General features: G+C 38.8%; 2 protein-coding genes across 4 annotated transcripts in view; one reads left to right on the top strand and one right to left on the bottom strand.

Moving 5' to 3' along the window:
• Nucleotides 1–5,655, bottom strand: part of FBXO16 (F-box protein 16) — a 44,998-nt gene extending 39,343 nt beyond the window's left edge. The window contains exons 1-3 of one of the 2 annotated variants that reach the window (XM_014556311.2): nt 5,406–5,655; nt 4,507–4,710; nt 2,538–2,737 (exon numbers count right to left, since the gene is read on the bottom strand). The gene's annotated coding sequence lies outside the window, so the exon portion shown is untranslated. The remainder of the gene's footprint in view (nt 1–2,537; nt 2,738–4,506; nt 4,711–5,405) is intronic. The other variant, XM_014556310.2, reaches the window with a different exon arrangement.
• A 231-nt stretch (nt 5,656–5,886) lies between these two features.
• The window catches only part of FZD3 (frizzled class receptor 3), a 59,393-nt gene continuing 47,483 nt past the window's right edge, over nt 5,887–17,796 (top strand). The window contains exons 1-2 of one of the 2 annotated variants that reach the window (XM_032470864.1): nt 5,887–6,044; nt 13,992–14,521. In XM_032470864.1, the coding sequence (XP_032326755.1) occupies nt 14,333–14,521 (189 nt within the window). In that variant the 5' untranslated portion in view covers nt 5,887–6,044; nt 13,992–14,332. The remainder of the gene's footprint in view (nt 6,045–13,991; nt 14,522–17,796) is intronic. The other variant, XM_032470865.1, reaches the window with a different exon arrangement.

Here is a 17,796-nt window from a genome sequence, read left to right as displayed (position 1 = left end):
TTTTCACAGATATAAGATTCCCCCAAATGCTGGATCTGAAATTTTTAAGGCTTTTATTTGACATGTAATATTCTCTTTCAGGTTTAAGTTATAGCTAAAGATAAAGCCAATGTTTTAAAACCTCTGGGTTTTAAACAATAGCCAATATCTTCCTGCAGTTGCCTGCAGCCACCAGTCCACTGGAATAAGGGGGCTCAGATCAGCTGTCACATTCTTAGCTCCTAAGAGCTAAGGTGCAAAAGATATAAGAAATGATTTCATTATAGTACTATTAATAGGCAGCTATAAAAGTACATGTGAGCAGGCAAATTACAGACACAAGGCATCGTCACTGAGTCTAGATCTGCCCAGTTAAAAATTATATATTTCTTTTTTGTTACTGTTATTTATTTCCATTTGACTTTTCTTCTCTTTAATCCAATTGTTTTTAATCTTGTTTTTTTGAGGGCCATAAAACTGAGAATAAAATGAAAGCCATGTATCTTCTCCCTAGAAAAATGCACATGAGCAAAAAATTTTGCTCACCCCAGGTAAAAAAACTCCTGCTGTAAACAAGAACTCTCTCTCCTCCCCATTTGTTTAGGAAACAACTGACTGATTCCAGGCACAATTTCTGAATTAGGACAACGTAGCTTTTCTAGGGCCTCCTCAAGGCCCTGCACTGGTTGTTTTCTTCTTCCTGGTTCCTCAGAGCTAGAAATTATTCGAATTAGGCTTTCTTCAAATCAACCCGAGGAAAGCATGTTCTCAGGAGATGATCCTGGCCAGGAGAAACAGCCCTCTCACTAATAGTTCCTGAAGCAGACAAATGGAGGTGTCCTGCCCTGCCTTTCATCATTATCCTTTGACAGTTCTTTCCTCCTCCATCCAGTCCAGAAGATGGGCAATGTGCACATCTGTATACCCACAGAGGTTCGCAGTACGGACCACTCAGACATGTATATACAGCATACACAAAAACAACAACACAGAACAAGTTGTCTTCCCTCCTTCCACATATAAAGCTTTCTGTTGCTTTTCTGTGACCTCTTTCCCCCTTAATGGCTGCCCTTGAATGTTCATCCTTAATTTTTCTTTGGATAAAAAGGAAGGAAAAAGGGCCGATGACCCTTGCCCCCAATGTGTGGTTCTAGCTCTACATTCAACGGCAAGGATGGGTCCCCTAGAAAAGTTCCAGAGGCTACACCCCTCCAATCCTATCTTGACACCATTCTTCACACTGTCACCATTATCCAGCTTTACTAAGGACCTATTAGGCCTGTATTAGAGGAACAAAGATAGGAGTCTTGGCTATAACAGCGTTTACAACCTGCTATTAGAGAGGTTTTTGTTTTGTTTTGACAAATAAAAGTGTATATATTTAAGGTGTACAATGTAATGTTTTAATATACATATACATTGTGAAATGCGTACTACAGTCAAACTATTAACATATCCATCACCTCCCACGGTACCTGTTTGTGTGTGCTGTGTGGTGAGGCCACTTGAGATCTACTGTCTTAGCAAAATTCAAGCATATGATACATTATTATTAAATATAGTCACCATGCTGTACAGTAGGTTTCTAGGACTTACTCATCTTATAACTGACAGTGTGTATCCTTTGGTCAATATCACCCCATTCCCCCTACCCTTGGCACCACCCTGCCCCAGCCTTTGGTAACCACCATTTTAATTAGGGAGTGTTTTTTTTTTTTTTAAAGACCAGTTAATCACATCATTTTTCAGATCAAAAACCTTCAGAGGCTTGATAATGGCTACAGAATATCCAGGCTCCTTAGCATGCAAATCTAGGTCCAGTATGAATTTACCTCCACCTACGTTTTCAGCCTCATCCTCCTTTGTCTCCCTTCATGCACCACCTTCCCAGACACACTGAACTTCATATCAGAGAACACAGTAAGAAACTCTGATGCTTCTTTGCCTATGTGGTTTTCTGACACGGCTCACTTGAATCCTACTCTCAGTAGTACATAACAGGTGCTCAATAAATATTTGTTAAATCAACTGAGGGAATGAATACAATAGTGGAGGGGAAGTGGTTTAAGGATTAAAACTAGCAGAAATGTACAGTAAAACTAAACATTAGGAATTGAGCACTGGGATTAGACTCAGGATAATAGGATTTTTATTTGGAGTTTACAGAGCAGAAGAGGATTGAATTTCTCTGCTAATACACAGCTCACCCATTGCACACTGCAGTACCATCAGAGAAGGAAATCAGGTATTATCAGGAAATAATTAGGGAACAGGGTATGTTTAGATTTAAATACGAACTCATCTATAATCAACTAGAAACAAAGAAAAACTGTAATAAATGCAAAGAGCTAGTGCTTGATAGGCACAGAAATAATCATTTGTTGGTCGTTAATTTCATAAATAGGAAGCATCTGGCACTTTAACTGCAGCTGAAACGGAGCAAGATGTACTAATTCCCAGGGGCACTGACAAGGCTTGTAAAAGGCCCAGGAGGAGCTGAGAGGAGAGCTCTCGAAAGAGAATCTCCATCCTTTTCATGCACTGCCCACTGTTCTCACCTCTTTTAGTTCGTCTTTCTCTTCAAGCCTCTAGCGCTGGTTGTTGCCATAGCTGCTGTGTCTTTGACTCTGTCTAGCCCCCACCCTTTCCAGTAGTCCAATCACCGTCTATAAATCTTTTCGCTGGCATCCGGGGTCTCTTAGGCAACAATGTGTGGCCTCTTGATTGGCCAGGAGATCCTGGAGGGCTGGCTCCAAAACTGGGCACAGGGATATAATGAAAAAGTGTCAACGCCAAGAGGGTAGGAGGGGCTGCAATCTCCCAATGTAAAGCTAGGACGAAGATGCAGGTAGTCCTGAAACAAGCAGCATCAAAAGCCCTCGTTCAAGACATGTTTGTGTTCCAAATCAGGCCAGCCTACTGAGCATGCCCAATTATATCGGTCTGGTCGCTCCAGGGCTCAGAGATTCCGTTTCTCCGGGTTTTAAGAGTAGCCAACAGGTAAAAGAAGGTTGGAGGAAAAAGAAGCCTCGACAGGTTTAATGAAAGAATAGCACCTGCAATGGGAAGTGGAAGGACGTGGGAAAACTGCCCAGCACACAAACTCGCAAATGCGTCCACGTGAATTTTAATTTAGTGGGTGAAAGAATTCAGGCCAATTGACAGATACACCAGGGAACCAGCAGATGGCATGCCTTCATAAGAATAACTCCAAATCTGGGAAATTTTACAACCCAGTCTGACTTAATTAATTACATTTCTGAAGCACCACCATGTAATGAGAGTCGGAGTGAGGCTGCAAGAATTTCTTAAAAAGCACTCTAATGAGGAAGACTTGGAAAATGTTATGTAGAAATAACCACTGTAAGGACCACAGTGGTAACTGTTGCGATGGAACTAGAAACAAGTGCTAGAGAAAAAGAAAACATTCACAATTTCAGAACGGAACTGCTTTGGTAAATGCAAAGTTCTTACGGGCATCAGCTAACCAAATTTTTTTTTAAAAAATGACTTTTCTCAATATCAAATGTTTCCTAAAATAGATAAAAATGTACTCTCCTCCAAATTACAAAATGCAAACCCTGTGTTTGTATTGTTTCATAGTTTTGAAATAGTCAGCATTTGTATAGCTCCAATTTAGAAAGAAAATGAAAAGTGAAGCTCATAGAAGTTGTTGCTTTCCTGGAGTTAACAAAGGCACAGTAAGTGGCCAGACTGAAATTAGAACGCAGGTTGTCTGAACTCCAGCCTAGCAGTTTTTCCACACAATCAGGTTGTATGTAAATGAGTAAACAAAGGCTTTGGAGGGAGCAGAGGCCTGGGGGAGGTAGGAGATGCAATACTAAATTACCACGTATTACCAGTTAACATTTATGGTTTCAAAACGGGTTCATCCAGAAAGAGACCAGTTTTAACCACATACTGTGTGAGAGTGCTGTGTCTCTGTGAAGTTCCCGCTCATTAAAGACCTTCTATTGGTGGTTACAACATGGATTGAGACATGGGATAAAAGAGAGCACAGTACTTTATCCCTGTTGGATTTGAGTATTTTTATCCCTGAAAGTAAGGTCTCTTTCATCCATCCTCTCAACCTGCATCCTCCAGGCCTCCTCTTGTCCAGCCCTTCAGCAGTCTGACTGCTGATCCCCCAAGTCTCAATGACATCACTCACATTGTGTTCATGGTGAGCACACTGGCTCAGTGTCCTCCATAACTGAGCATTACTTTTAAACGAAACATTTCAACCATAAAGAAAAGTTTAGAGACTTGCATAAGAAACATCCTTGTCTCCCCAGGGAGATTTTTTTTTTTTTTAAGTTAACATTTTGTTTCACATGTAGTTCACAGGTGGAAGCCCCTTTTGCAAGCTTCCAGGATCTCATTCCCCACCCTGCCTGCCTGGAGGCCACCACTGCTGTGAAATTAGTGAGTAGCCTTCTAGTCCACTTTTTATGCATGTATATATACATGTCTGACCTCATAAACAATATGGCTAGGTGCTGTAAAGAGGTATCACAATTTACATACCTTGCAGTTTGCTTTTTTCACTCAGTGTTCTATTTCTGAGACGTGATCATGTTGATACATTCAGTGATCATTTCTACAGCATCCCTACCTCCGAATGTGAGCCAAGATATGTCCTACGCTGGACAGCTTTCACAGGCCTGTGTGTAAACTGCATAAAAATGCACCCAGCAGCACAGCTCTAGAGGATCCGCAGGTGCAAGGGATCTGCAAATACACAAAGCAGGTATGCACAGCTTTCACAGGCGCTCTTTGCCCTCTTGCTCACCCTCAGGAGAGGCAGTATTGGCTCCCCCAGACGCACTGACTTGCTAAGAATCAGCCTACGGATCAGTATTATTTTAAAAACAAAATTGTTATTGCACAAGTGCTTATTAACAAAATTGAAAATGTCACTTTATATCTCTTTTATAATGTGCTTGCCCAGAGCTCATCTTCTGGTGTTAAACTATATTGATGGCTATCTAAGCTCGATATTCAGTATTTATTTATCAGTTAAGGAGCACCGTTAAAAAAAAATACATGAAACATAAAACTTGCCATCTTAACCAAGGGTAACGGGTGTTAAGTACATTCACATTGTTGTGCGACAAAATCAGTTACTTTAAGTCCTGTGTGCTACCAGTCTAGGTGGAAAAGGGACCAAAAGACAGAGAAAGAAAAGTAGGTAAAACGATGTAGGCAAAAAGAACAGCTTTGTCATTGACTGAAACCAGACTCCACCATTAAAATGCTGTGTGACTTTGGGTAAGTCATTTCACCTTTCTGCGCCCTCCCGAGAGGTTGGGTTTAGATGATTTCTAAGAAGTCTTTCAGCTCCAAAAGTTCTTATATAGAAAAAGCGAGGAGAAACGCTTACTAAGGAGCAAAAGATGGGGAATGCCACCAATAACAAGCTTTACCCGCTCACTGAGGTGTTGGTGAAGAGGATACAAACTGTTCACGGGCCGGAATCCTGTCTGCTCGGTGGCTTCAACCTGGAGCTCTGCATAGGCCAGATGACTACCTCTACCTGCACCCAGTGCCACCCTCAGCACCTGGTGACCCGCCTCTTAACCACCTCCAGTCCCCAGGTCCCCAGGGGCACAGTGATTCTCAAAACAGGTTTTGAGGGGTCTTGCAATAATACCACCCCAGGCTTGGGTGAAGAGGCGTTGCGCTGTCTCAGCAGGGGAGGCTTTGCAAAGGGGGCTGCGCGCATTTAAGAAAAACGCTCCCAGAGCTCGGAACCGCTCCGCGGGGGGCAGGACAGCGCCAGACATCACCCGGGACGCGAGGAAGGGAACAACGAAGCGCGCGAAGCGGCGTCTCGCAGCTGGGCTCAAAATGGGAGCGCTCGGCCGAGCGGGTGCAGCGCGCCTGCGCCGTGCGTGCGCGCGCGCTCGCCTCCTGGGCCGCGCGCCCCGGCGCTCGCGAAAGCTCGCGGTCGCTCCGAGGCGCGCGCAGGCGGTCGTCGCTCGCTCCGTTTACCTACCTGAGGGACCCGCGGCCGCCCCCGGCCGACGCCGCAGCCCTCCGGGAGCCCAGCCCCGAGGTGTGAGGTGAGCCCCAGGGTGTGCAGCCCCCCGCCCGGCTCCGCGGGAAGAGGGTTCGGGGAGTGTGGGGACTGAGGAGGTGCCGCCGCGGCTGCCTGCTCTCTGCCTAACCCCGGGCGGAGGAGCCACCGGCAGCCCTGGCACCTCCTCCTCAGGGATCGTTATTCTCGTCGCGGCCAAAACAAAAGCCTTGGGCGCCGGGCTGTGGCGGGGTGTCTCGGGGCTTCTCGCGGTGGGCGGCGGGCCGACGGGGTGCGGGGGCGCCAAGTTCGGGGCTGGGGGCTGAGGCGGGCAGATGCCCGCAGACCTGATTAAGCCCCTCGGTCCCTAGCCCGCGCCGGGCAACCTGTGCGAGTGTGGCCCGCGCTCCCTCCCCGCCGCCCCCGGCCCAGCCCTTCGCAGGGGAGGGTGCCCGGCCGGAGCCCGCCGCGGGGGCGTGTGGCGCTGCCCGGCTGCCCGGAGCGGGGGTGGGGGACGCGGGCGCCGGCGGGGAGGACAATGCACTGAGCGCTGCGCGCCCGGCCGCCGGAGACCCGCGTCGGGGTTTCCCCGGGCCCGGGCGGGGTCCGAGCATCTGGCCGGCCTCCTGCTTCCAGCGCCCAAAAGTTGTCCCTTCCCTCCCATCAGTTCGCAAAGTCGGCTCCCTCCTGGATGCTTCCTCCGCTGCCCCCTTTGCGCTCGGTGTGTTTGCCTGGTTTACTGCGGGGTAATTCGTCGGTGGCCTCTGCAAGAAAGCTGCTGTTAAAATATTTCAAGCCATTTTAGCATCTCCCTAGAGGCTTTTGAAGAGTTAGGTGCTTCCTCTGTAAGAGAAAGAAAGAGGGGTTTTTCTTTTCATCCTTTTTTCCTTCCTTCCTTCCTTTTTTTTTTTTTTTTTAAACAACAGCAACAACAAAAGCGAATGCCACTAATTTAGACATGCGAGTCAACTTGAAGTTGAAAAATATCTACCCTATGAAGGAGGCCCGGTGTTTGGCCCAGAATTAAAATGAAATTTTGGATTTTGGTTCCCTCTCCTGAATTTAAACAGATGGAGCAGTAGAGCAGATCAGTAGCTACAGAAATAAATGCTGTATAAAAATATCCAAACAAGATCTTATTTTATAAAAGTAGTTTGGATAGACCTGTATTGTTTATTGATGGGAACTGGATTACTTTGCCAAGCCAGTACCGCTAGAACAAGGAAACAAAAGACCTGACATTAAGGATGTTACCTCTCTCTTCAGCCTTCTTTTAGCCTTTAGTGGTGTGCTGACATTCAAAGAAATGGATAAATCCGTAGTTTTGTTATTAAGAAGCAGTTCCTCCTCAAGATAATGCTTTCCATCCGTACTTTTAAGCAAATCAATAGCATCTTTTTCCTCCAGGGGAAAAGCGTTTACTTGAACTACCAAACCACAACATAGAGGTAATAAGATAGGAAAGTGATGTAAAAGCTTAAGTGGGCAGGCTTGCAAGGATAGAGCTGAAGATAAAATATAATTGAGATGCAGCCGTTCTCTTACCGTGTTGCCTTTTATTTAGTGAAATAACATGTTTCTCTGCTACCCCCCAAATGCTTTGAAACTGTCAGGAAGGTAAGCAGGTAATTAGTAAAGCCTACCATCCTACTTTCTCTTTCCTCCTACTTCTGTTTTTTTCTCATCCACTAATACTCTCTACCTCCTCCTAAGTCTGTATGCCACATTAATAGAAGAAGAAAGGACTATAGGCTCTTTCATTCCTTTTTTTTTTTTTTCATCTTAGCTACCATATTCCTTTGAGCTTTATTTTGTACTTTGAACATTTAGGTGGATTTTTCTGGGTTCCATGATTGAGATATTTAAAGTAGGGAGGATTGAAGGGAGTATAATAGTAAAGTGCACATTCTTTCTTTGGATAGTACAATGTGAAAACTTCATCATTGGGCAGAGGGAGGGGAGTTTTTAACTCACAGTAAGCTCTCTGTTTCCCACTTGACAGGAAAAATTATCTCTACCCAACTTAAATTTCTTATTAGTTTGTTAATAAAACAGATTTTATATTCAACTTATTCTGAGCATATTAGGTTGTTGATGTTAGGCTGCTTTCTTTAGGGGACAAGTGGTTGGAAACAGCTCTTACCATATTTTATAGGGGAAACAGTGTTGGCTCAAGTTTTTTTTTTAATCTCTTAAACTCTGTAGTCAAGGCTGCTTGAAGATGCAGCTGCCCACAAAAAGAGTAATAATGCAAATAAAAAGCATGGCTTTGAAATATATACAGGAGAAATTGTTCAGTATAAATTTGGGGAAAGATGTATAGCAGGGTCTTGAGGAAAGAAATGAAGGTTTTTAATGGTGGCATTTCCATAAAGGATAGGAAAAAATGTTTTTAAGATTAACAAGTCTTCATTGGCTAAGAATCAGCTTTAATTGACTATATTGCACTGAAAATGACAGCTCTCTGCTTTCCAGTTCATTATGCTGAGAACTATCAACAGTTTTGGTGGATCTGTGGAATGCACTGCGAATGAAGTTTGAGATAAATATAAGTAGGCTAGTGGACTTCAAAAAAAAAAAAAAAAAGATCCTGGTCCAGAGGATTTTATCTCACTGAAATAATTTTATAGTTAAATCGTGCAAACCATACAACCGTGCTAAAGGGGGAAAAATCAGGGACTTGATTTTAGAGAATTTTCTGATGAGCAGATTTTAATTGAAAGGGAGGCCAGACTGGAATTCCAACCTGACTTTTTTTTTTTTAAAGTCCAGAGTCTGCCCATTTTTTAACTTTCCAGTTTTGTTTTCAGGTTGTTAGTTTTACAAGATCTTCTGCTTTCTCTAGTGTTAAAAGTAATATGCAACTTGTAAAATGGACTGCATTCTGATGCCTACCATTCATTTTAATTTTGAACTTAGGTGTATTTGTTTTTCCTGTTTTTTTGTTTTGTTTTTTCTTTTAAGCCCTATCTCTCAGCGCACTGGAAGACTAGGTTATCTGTTGTAATCAGTGGATGACGAGATGGAGTCTAAAAATTAGATAGATGGAGTAGGAAAAGATCGGAAAAGAAGTACTCTGAGATTAATAGGAATCTAGGCCCTGTGAATTAAATACGAAGTTATACAAACTTTCTTTTAGCAACCAGGAGACAATATTTTGAGGATGAATTTATTTTTTAAATAATAAGATACAGAAAACAAAAGGCCAAAAACCACATGGGTTTTAGGAAAAGGAACCTAACACTTAGAGCAATGAGTATTCTCTGAATGTATATTTTGCTCTCTAACAAGACAATCACTTCCTTGAGAGAAGAAACTTTCTTAGAGGTAGTCATTGCTAATCCTTGTTTAATGCATCCTTGGAAAGCTCCTCTGAAAGAAGACAAAGAATATCCTTCCTGTTTCCACTGTAGCTTCTGTGTTTGAGGCAACCTTTAGATGGTATTTCAGAATTGGAAATGCAAAATGTTACCTACATTTTAGAGTGTCAAGAAAATTAAACTTAAACTGAAAATGATGAAACAGATCACTTTCTGTACAGAAAGTGTGAATTGAAGTAGAACTGCTGAACACAGTCGTTTGTTGCAGGACCCTCTTGACAAGCCATCAGGGCCGCTTCTGTCATTGTTTCTCCTGGGATTCAGCCTGCTTTCTTCTTCACATCTTGCCGTCTCCTGCTTTCCCCACCTGAGTCCTTTGGGACTGGCTTCACAGCCATCCTAGGAAGACAGTCTTCCAAGATTGCATCCCCTTTATTGCTGTTCTTCAGGACAAATACTCAGCTTATTTTATTTTAAGGGCTTTCACTGTTTATCATCAAAAGAAAACTGGTAACTGGAGAATATCAGATTCCTGATGTAACACATTGATAAAAATTAAAGTATAGATTTAAATATATCTAGTCCTTTTTGTTTTCTGATGGAATGGTAGCCAAGGAGCTTAATCTGAAATCAGTTTTCCACATGTCTTATATTGCTCTGTGGAGAAGTAAATGTGCCTCTTTTCTCACAGTTAGGGCGTGAATAACTGTTGCCATATCACTCATTTTTTTCTGGGTCCTGGCTCCTGAAGCTGATCACTCTAGTTATGTTAATCCAGCAGTTCCCTTTATTCAGCTGAGATTCTGCAGATTTCCATAATAAAAAATATATTATCAATAGGAATGCCAGAATGACTTGTCAACCTTTATTTAATGAGTTGCTATATTTTGGCAGTATCTCTTTGGATCCAGAATCTTCTCTATGTCCTGCTCTCTGGAACTTTAACTTACCAGTTTTTCCGTGGATGATTCTACCTTAGGAAAAAAATGACTGTTGCTATCCATACTCATATGATCCAGATTAGAAGCATATATTTCATTATGTTATTGAAAAACGATTTAGAATATATATCGAGGTTTTTTTTTTTTTTAACGTGTATTACATTCGATTCAGCTTTTAGGTGATCTGATTTTTTTCAGTATTGAGTATCAGTTTTTGACTCATGCTAAGTTGATCATCACCTTTTTGCTTTTCTTACTACCTACAGGAGGGCAATTTTGTGCCCTTTGGTTTGTTGCTTAATTAGCAGCCAATAAATCAGTGATTCAACTAGTAGTTTTTTCTTGTCAGCTAGTCAGCACACATTTATAGATTTAGCAGAGTTAATTATTCCATACACAAATAACATATGACAGATTTTTAAATAAAATCTTGGAGCATTTATATATTTTATTTTTAAACAATTGAAATGTTTTATTCTGTTCTATGTACATATAATTTTGACAAAAATGGTATATATGTGCCATTTTATAAACCATTTTTTAATTTTATTTTTTACTTATTATATTACTACTGTCTTACGTCAATTTATACAGATCCTGCCCATCATTTTTAGTGAGTATATAATATCTCATTATGCAGTGGTTGTACCATAGTTTAACCAGTTGTTTATTGGTAGACTTTTAGGTTGCCTCCAGTTTTTTATTTTATAAATAATGTCACAGTTACATTTTGGTTGTACATCTTGTGTACTTATATTTATTTCTTAGAATAAATTATAGAATAGACTTTGCTGGATCAAACTGTGCACAGTTAAAGGGCTTTTGATGTATGTAGCTGTTTTTTGAAATGCCGACTAGTTTACATTCCCACTAGTAATATTTAAAAGTGTTGGAATGTTGAAAATGCTCTTTTCCCTGCACCCTCCCTTATACTGTGTTCTGTCTTTATTATTTTGGCCATCTGATTGACAAAAATGTTATACATCAAGTTTGCATTTTTTAATTAGTGGTAAAGTTGAATATCTTTTCATGTGCTTGGTTTTTATTTGTATTTCTTTTGTAAATTTATGTCCTTTTCACGTTTTTCTATTAAAATATTATACTTTATCTGCTTAATGTATTACTTTTGCTAAGCACATAATTATATACAAATATCCTTTACTCTTTTCAGTTATTCTGTTTTAGGATAGCATTTCTCAAAAATATGACTTACAGCTCACTTAACAGTACCTGAGATAATTGTTAGAATGCATATCAATCTCCAGAGGTTCAGATTTCTTAGACCTAGAGGGGATCTATGAATCTGCTACACATTAAAAGTAGGGAACCTCTGATTTGGGGGAAATACATCTTTAAGATTTTGACTGTTCCTGTTTTCTTTTTGTCTTACTATATTCCAGTTTTTTCTATTTATTTTAATAATCATAAACTACAGTCTTGATGTATTAAAATTATTGTTCTACCCCAGCCTAACATAATAGATTTTACAAAAGCATTTTGATGTATGGAAATTTGGATGTCATAGTACATAAAGGAAAGCACTTTTATAAGATGGGGGGGTGGGAAACTTTGCTTGTGAATGAAGCAAAAGAAATAATTGAGAGATAATCAAGTAAAATAGAGTAAGCAGAAGTATAAGGGGGTTTTTCATCTAGTTTTAAAAACTCTATGAGGTATTGCTCAGTTTCTTCCTCAAGTTTTATATGGTAGTCTTCTCTGAACCATAAATTTGAAACCCATACTGCTTGAAAAATAGTCTAAATGAAATTTTTGAAATTATTATATACATATTCAATAGGGAGCAATGTTCCCTTTAATTTTTTTTAGTTGCAAGCAGATGATCATGCTGCATAAGCAGCAAACTACAAAGATGGAACTTATATGGATGTTCTAATACTGTAACCAGATAAAGCTTTCAGTGGTTATATGACATATTTAATGATATGCATAATTGTTATTGTGCTGCATGGTAGTTAAGCTTAAATATAAATGACTGTGTTTAATAACAGTTTTCTCTAGCCAGACATCACATTTCTGGGACCAGCTTGAAGGAGGAAAAAAATATGGCAGGCCAAGAGCTTTTGCAAGTATTTCTGCTTTAGAGATTTCAGTATTAGAGAGATTAGACATTTGGGTCAGGGACTGCTTGTAACTTCAGTGTTCCTAACTCTAGAGGCCACAAACTTTCCTTTTCCCTCCCACTACTCAAGACCATATGCAAGAGGGTGAAATTGGGAAGATTCAGCCATTGCTTTACTTTCTCCAATTAGTTTTTTCTGCCTAGTAACTAAAGCTTGGGTTGCAGAGGTCTTAGTCATTGATAATCAGTGCACAAAGGACAGTTTCTTTCCATACTTGAGCCAAACCAGGTCCAGGTCTCAAGGTCTAAACTGTCATGGGCCCTAGTATATACCTAAGTTGTCCTATTAACCTAGGGTCTCTGAGAATTTCTGAATCAGAATTTCTCATGTTTTCCTAATCTAGGCTCTCTCCTGCAAACAGAAATAGCCAATGTATATGAAACAAAATGAAATAAAAGCAAACTTAACATCATTATGAAACCAAATGAAAGTATGATAGCTTAGAATATGCTTTTTTCCTGCTAGTCCTGTCTTCCACTTCACCCACACCCTCCCAGCCCCAAATGACATAGATATTTTTGCCCCTGGAAAAGTCATGTCAAAGGATCATGTCAGAGATTCTGAAGCTTAGTGGGATCTATAATGGAATCATCCCTATTCGTGTTGTAATTTTCTGGGGATAATCTCTCTTTTCTGCAGTTTGGCTGTGTGTAATGAAACATTTTTTGATCAAATGTTTCTACATCTATGGTACTAAATTTTTACACTATCTAAAAAGATGGCATAATGTTGGGAAAATTTCCTGATAACTACTATTAGAATCTTCAATTTGCCAATTCAATATTGGTTGATAGAGGTAGTCTTTGTATCAACTGTAATTCAGCAATAAAACTACCTAATGTTTGATGTTGCTTTACCAGTTATAGAGTACTTTTACATGTATTATTTCATAAGTCACTCATACCATCTTTGACAGGAAGGTGCTATTTTCAGGAAGGAAAATTCTGAGTTCAGAGAAGTTTAAATGATTCAAACAGCTAGTAAGAGGCTTGAATCATATCTTGATTTATTTATATCACCTTTTTCACAGATAGCATCTGCCAAATCAGTTAATATAAAAATGCCTATTAGTGGTTAAAACACATATAATAAAATTCAAATTCAATAGCTCATAAGTATGGCAGATATTTAAATAAAATACAGGACAACAGCATAAACATTTTTCAAGATGGATCTTATGTCTTATGACAAATGAAAAATTGCCATCATAGATGGGAAATTAAACTCTATGCTGTATAACCAACTGAGGGAGGAAAATTTGCCTTTAAGTGTTCTCTGTGAATTATCTTAATATATGTGTAGCATAAATGATAAAGTAGAAAAACTATACTGTATATTTATGAAATACCCATGTATTTTATCTTTTAGGTCAGTATAATATCTTATCAAGAATTATTTTTTAAATTTCTCTTTCTGATTGTTCATTGTTAGCGTATAGTTCATGATTAGTATATAGAAACACAGCTGATTTTTGTATATTGATTTTGTATCTTGCAACTTTACTGAGTTCATCAAAGATTTTACTATCAAGTTTATAATATTTTAAGAGGAAATGATTAATTTCCCCCTTTTTTTAAAAACTACTTTTCAGATATTTCAGTCAAAAGAAGAAATAACTCTTCTCCTAAGATGGAATCTGTTGTTTGGGAATGTGGTTGATCGACATGATATGTTGGCCGAATGTGCCCTATGTAATAAAATGAAAAGAAGAGACAAGATGATGTCACTTTGCCATATTGTGAAACCAAAAACAAATGCCTTTTGTGAGACCAAGCTAACAAGCCTCTGACGGTGCAAAGAGTATTTAACTGTTTGAAGAACTTAACAGTAAGATAGAAGAACTACTTTCAAGCTGAGACCTGCAGGTGTATAAAGATCTGAAATACCTACTGAGTAGGCCTGATCATCTGAATCTCATTCGATCGAGGAAGCATGGCTATGAGTTGGATCGTCTTCTATCTGTGGCCCTTGACTATGATTGTGGCGCATATAGATGGGCACAGTTTGTTTTCTTGTGAACCTATTACCTTGAGGATGTGCCAAGATTTGCCTTATAATACTACCTTCATGCCTAATCTTTTGAATCATTATGACCAACAGACAGCGGCTTTAGCAATGGAGGTAAGACTTGATCTATTATTTGACATGTCTTAGAAAATGATTCTTGTATTGCCCTGTTAACCAGTCTAATGAATGTGTCTGATAAATAACAGGCAAAGAATATGTTACTTTTAACTACATCTTGTAAATTAAAAAGTTATATATTTAGGTTCAAGCTAACAGATTGAAGATTTCATGTTTGGGGAATGTTACTCAACTTAGTTTTCAGACATTATACTTTTATAAAGAAACTTGAAACACTGGAACTTGGGAGATAATAGCCATTCAGAAGTTTAAAATTGTCTGAGTTATGATATGATTACATCTTTTCTGTCATTTGGCTGATAATAAAACTTTAAAGGGCAGAATATAATAATAATATTCATAATTCATTTATTAATATTGAAGGTAACGTGATTTTGAAAAGTCAGTTCTTTTGTTTAACCTTTAGGCTGGTGGAATATTTGAATTTTCTTAAATAGTTAAAATACTTTCTTGGTCTTAGCATGTTCACATCATTTTAAGAACAATAACGCCTAAGCAATGAAAAAGGTTTTGTTCTGTTAATTATTTGTTCTTGGCCTCTCAGGACTTTATGAAAATTTGTTGCCTTGCTTGAATTTTTCTAATGATAATTCTTTAGGCACTTTTTAATGATTATACTATGACAAATTAATGGATATAGTTAATAATAGGTTTAAATAAGTATGTATGTGTTTCTGTAGTGGTTTTCGAACTGTAGACAAAGATACGTTTACCCAAAAAGAACTAGGAGGCAGTAAACTGGCAAAAAAAGAAGCAAAGGCTTTGTCAAAAAAAAAAAAAAAGCAGCAGCAGCAGCAAAGGCTTTGGAGTTGAACAAACCTGGGTTTGAATTCTAGCTCTACCACTTTATAACTGTATTACTTTGGGCAAATTATGTAAACTTTCTTACTATAATTTCTTTGCTTGTAAAATAGTGAATAATCATACAAGGTTTTGTAAAGTACAAAACGAAATGTGTATCAAGTACCTGGCAGAGTACTATTATAGTAAGTACTCTAAAAGTGATAGCTTTTACCATTTGCCCATATTCTCATATTAATGTGGCTATGTAATACATAGAATTTAACAGAGAATGTTTTGTACTTTAGTCTTTAATCCATTGTTGCAGTGCTTTTAGCAAATTGAAGACTACATGTTTTGGAATTCTTAGTCTTACAGTAAAATTCAAAGGTTCATTACCTCCAAGTAGACTAACATAAATCTGTCTGGGAAAATTTGTAGGAAGATTATTATTCATAGATTTTGAAATGTGGAGGGTATCTTATATATTCCAAATATATGAAAATATTAAAGAGGTTGAATAAAACATTTCTGTTCTTCCTCTGACTACACAAAGTCTTAACTGGTAAAGAGAGATTTGGTATAGATTGTCAGATTAGAATATATGAAAATGGTTATTGGTTTAATATAGTAATTGGGTTCCAGGCATTCTAATCCCTGTTATGTATTAAAGTTATCAATACTCTCACAAAAAATTGAAGTAGGAATACCTTTGTTTCTAGTATCATTATAAGTCAGTATAATTCCTTTGGAAAGCAAATAGTGTTGTAAGAAATGAGTCATGAAGATGTGTGTACTGATTTGGATTCAACTTTTGGATCTGCCATGTAGTAGTTGTCAGACTTTGGGCTTAAGTCTCCTAATATCCCTGTGAAAATCATTTGTGAAAAGGCATTAATAACAAAAATACCTTGAAGGGCTCTTAGGATTAAATGAGAGACTTAAGTAGCTAACACAATGCATGGCACACAATAGGTAATCCACAAATGTTAATTCTACTCCAAATTTCATTTCTTAGTGATCCCAGAGACAAAGTACTAGAAAGATGATATATTTGTTTCAAATGAACTTGCATCTCTAGTTGTGGGCTCTTGGGGCATTCATTCATAATTATGGCATAGTAAGCTGTCTCTACCCTCTTATCAAACATGCCATATGTTCTAGATACTTTATTAGCAATGAGATTGCATCTGTTTGAATTTCACACATTCTAGGGAGAGCACCTAAATGGGTAATAATTTCTAAGAGAAGGCTCCAGTGATATGAAGTAATTAATGTTGGGGATAGTTGCTTGTTCCTTGGTTGTCGTATCAGGACAGTGATGCCACTGACAGACTCATCTGACATTTTGAGTGTGTAAAGTTTCTGTAATAACAAAGGAGATGGAAATTCAGCAGAAAACACTACATACTTCCAAATGGAAGTAAGGGTTCTTGGGTCCTTACAAGGACTTATATCTGCTCATGACACCCTCCATCTCTGATCCAGGAACTTTGGATTAGTTTGCCAGCTTTTACCAGGAGCATGTAATTCAAACAGATAATCTCAGCACATTCTTGAGTGTTCATTGTGGGACTGGATGAATTGAAGGAGTTTCCTAGGTGTGGGAGGACCTAGGCTTCAAGCCTCCCTATGGAGGCTTTGACTATTGGACTATTGAGTTACTCCCATGTTCATTCCCGTACTGATGTTTGGTGAGTCAGAATGGTGCTTCGAATGAAGTAGTATACGATAATTAAGCTAGGGAATGCCACAGAAGAGAGAAAGTGCAGAATTGGGGTCATTTCAAATTTGATTGTTACTCTTCACAATCAACAAGTTGGATGTTCTTTGATTGTATATAGAGGATTCCTAGTCTATACTTTCATTGAAATTGGGACATGTGTAAATAAGTGGGATATGTCATTTATTAAGTTGGAAAAGAAGACCCTTGTTAGTATGTTTATATCTCTACCCTGCTTTGCACACCTGTACACAGACACACACATTAAGTTTTTGTAAGTTCTTAACTTGATGTCTGTCTTTTCCCCCAAGTATCACGGCTTTTGATTAAAAAAAAAAAAAAAGGTTCATTCCTGAGTTTCCCAACCATTTTGAGCTGTCCAAATTGCTAAGTAAATTTTGGAGGGCTGTCCAGCATGGACAGACAACAAATTGTCAATAACTATCCTTATGAACCTACCCGTTACCAGGTACTTATGACTTTAGTGGTAATAAAAGATCTGAGCAGCTTTTTTCTCCTATATTGAATAATTAAGCCCAGTTGAATAGGAAGGGAACAGTTCAGCGAAAGAAGCACTAATTAGGGATAGAAGTCATGTATTCTGCCACTAGTTTTTTTTTTTTTTTGTAGTTTGAATGAATTCACTACTCTTTTATTTTTTTATTTTTTAATTTTTTTTGTTGTTATCTAGGATTTGCCACTAACTAGTTTTGTGACTTCTTTGTGTTGGTTTCTTCTAGGAAGTGAA

Source organism: Camelus ferus, chromosome 31 (genome assembly GCF_009834535.1).
Source record: "Camelus ferus isolate YT-003-E chromosome 31, BCGSAC_Cfer_1.0, whole genome shotgun sequence".
Taxonomy (NCBI): Eukaryota; Metazoa; Chordata; class Mammalia; order Artiodactyla; family Camelidae; genus Camelus; species Camelus ferus.
Note: the sequence above shows the minus strand (reverse complement) of the source record. Positions and strands in the feature narration are given on the sequence as shown.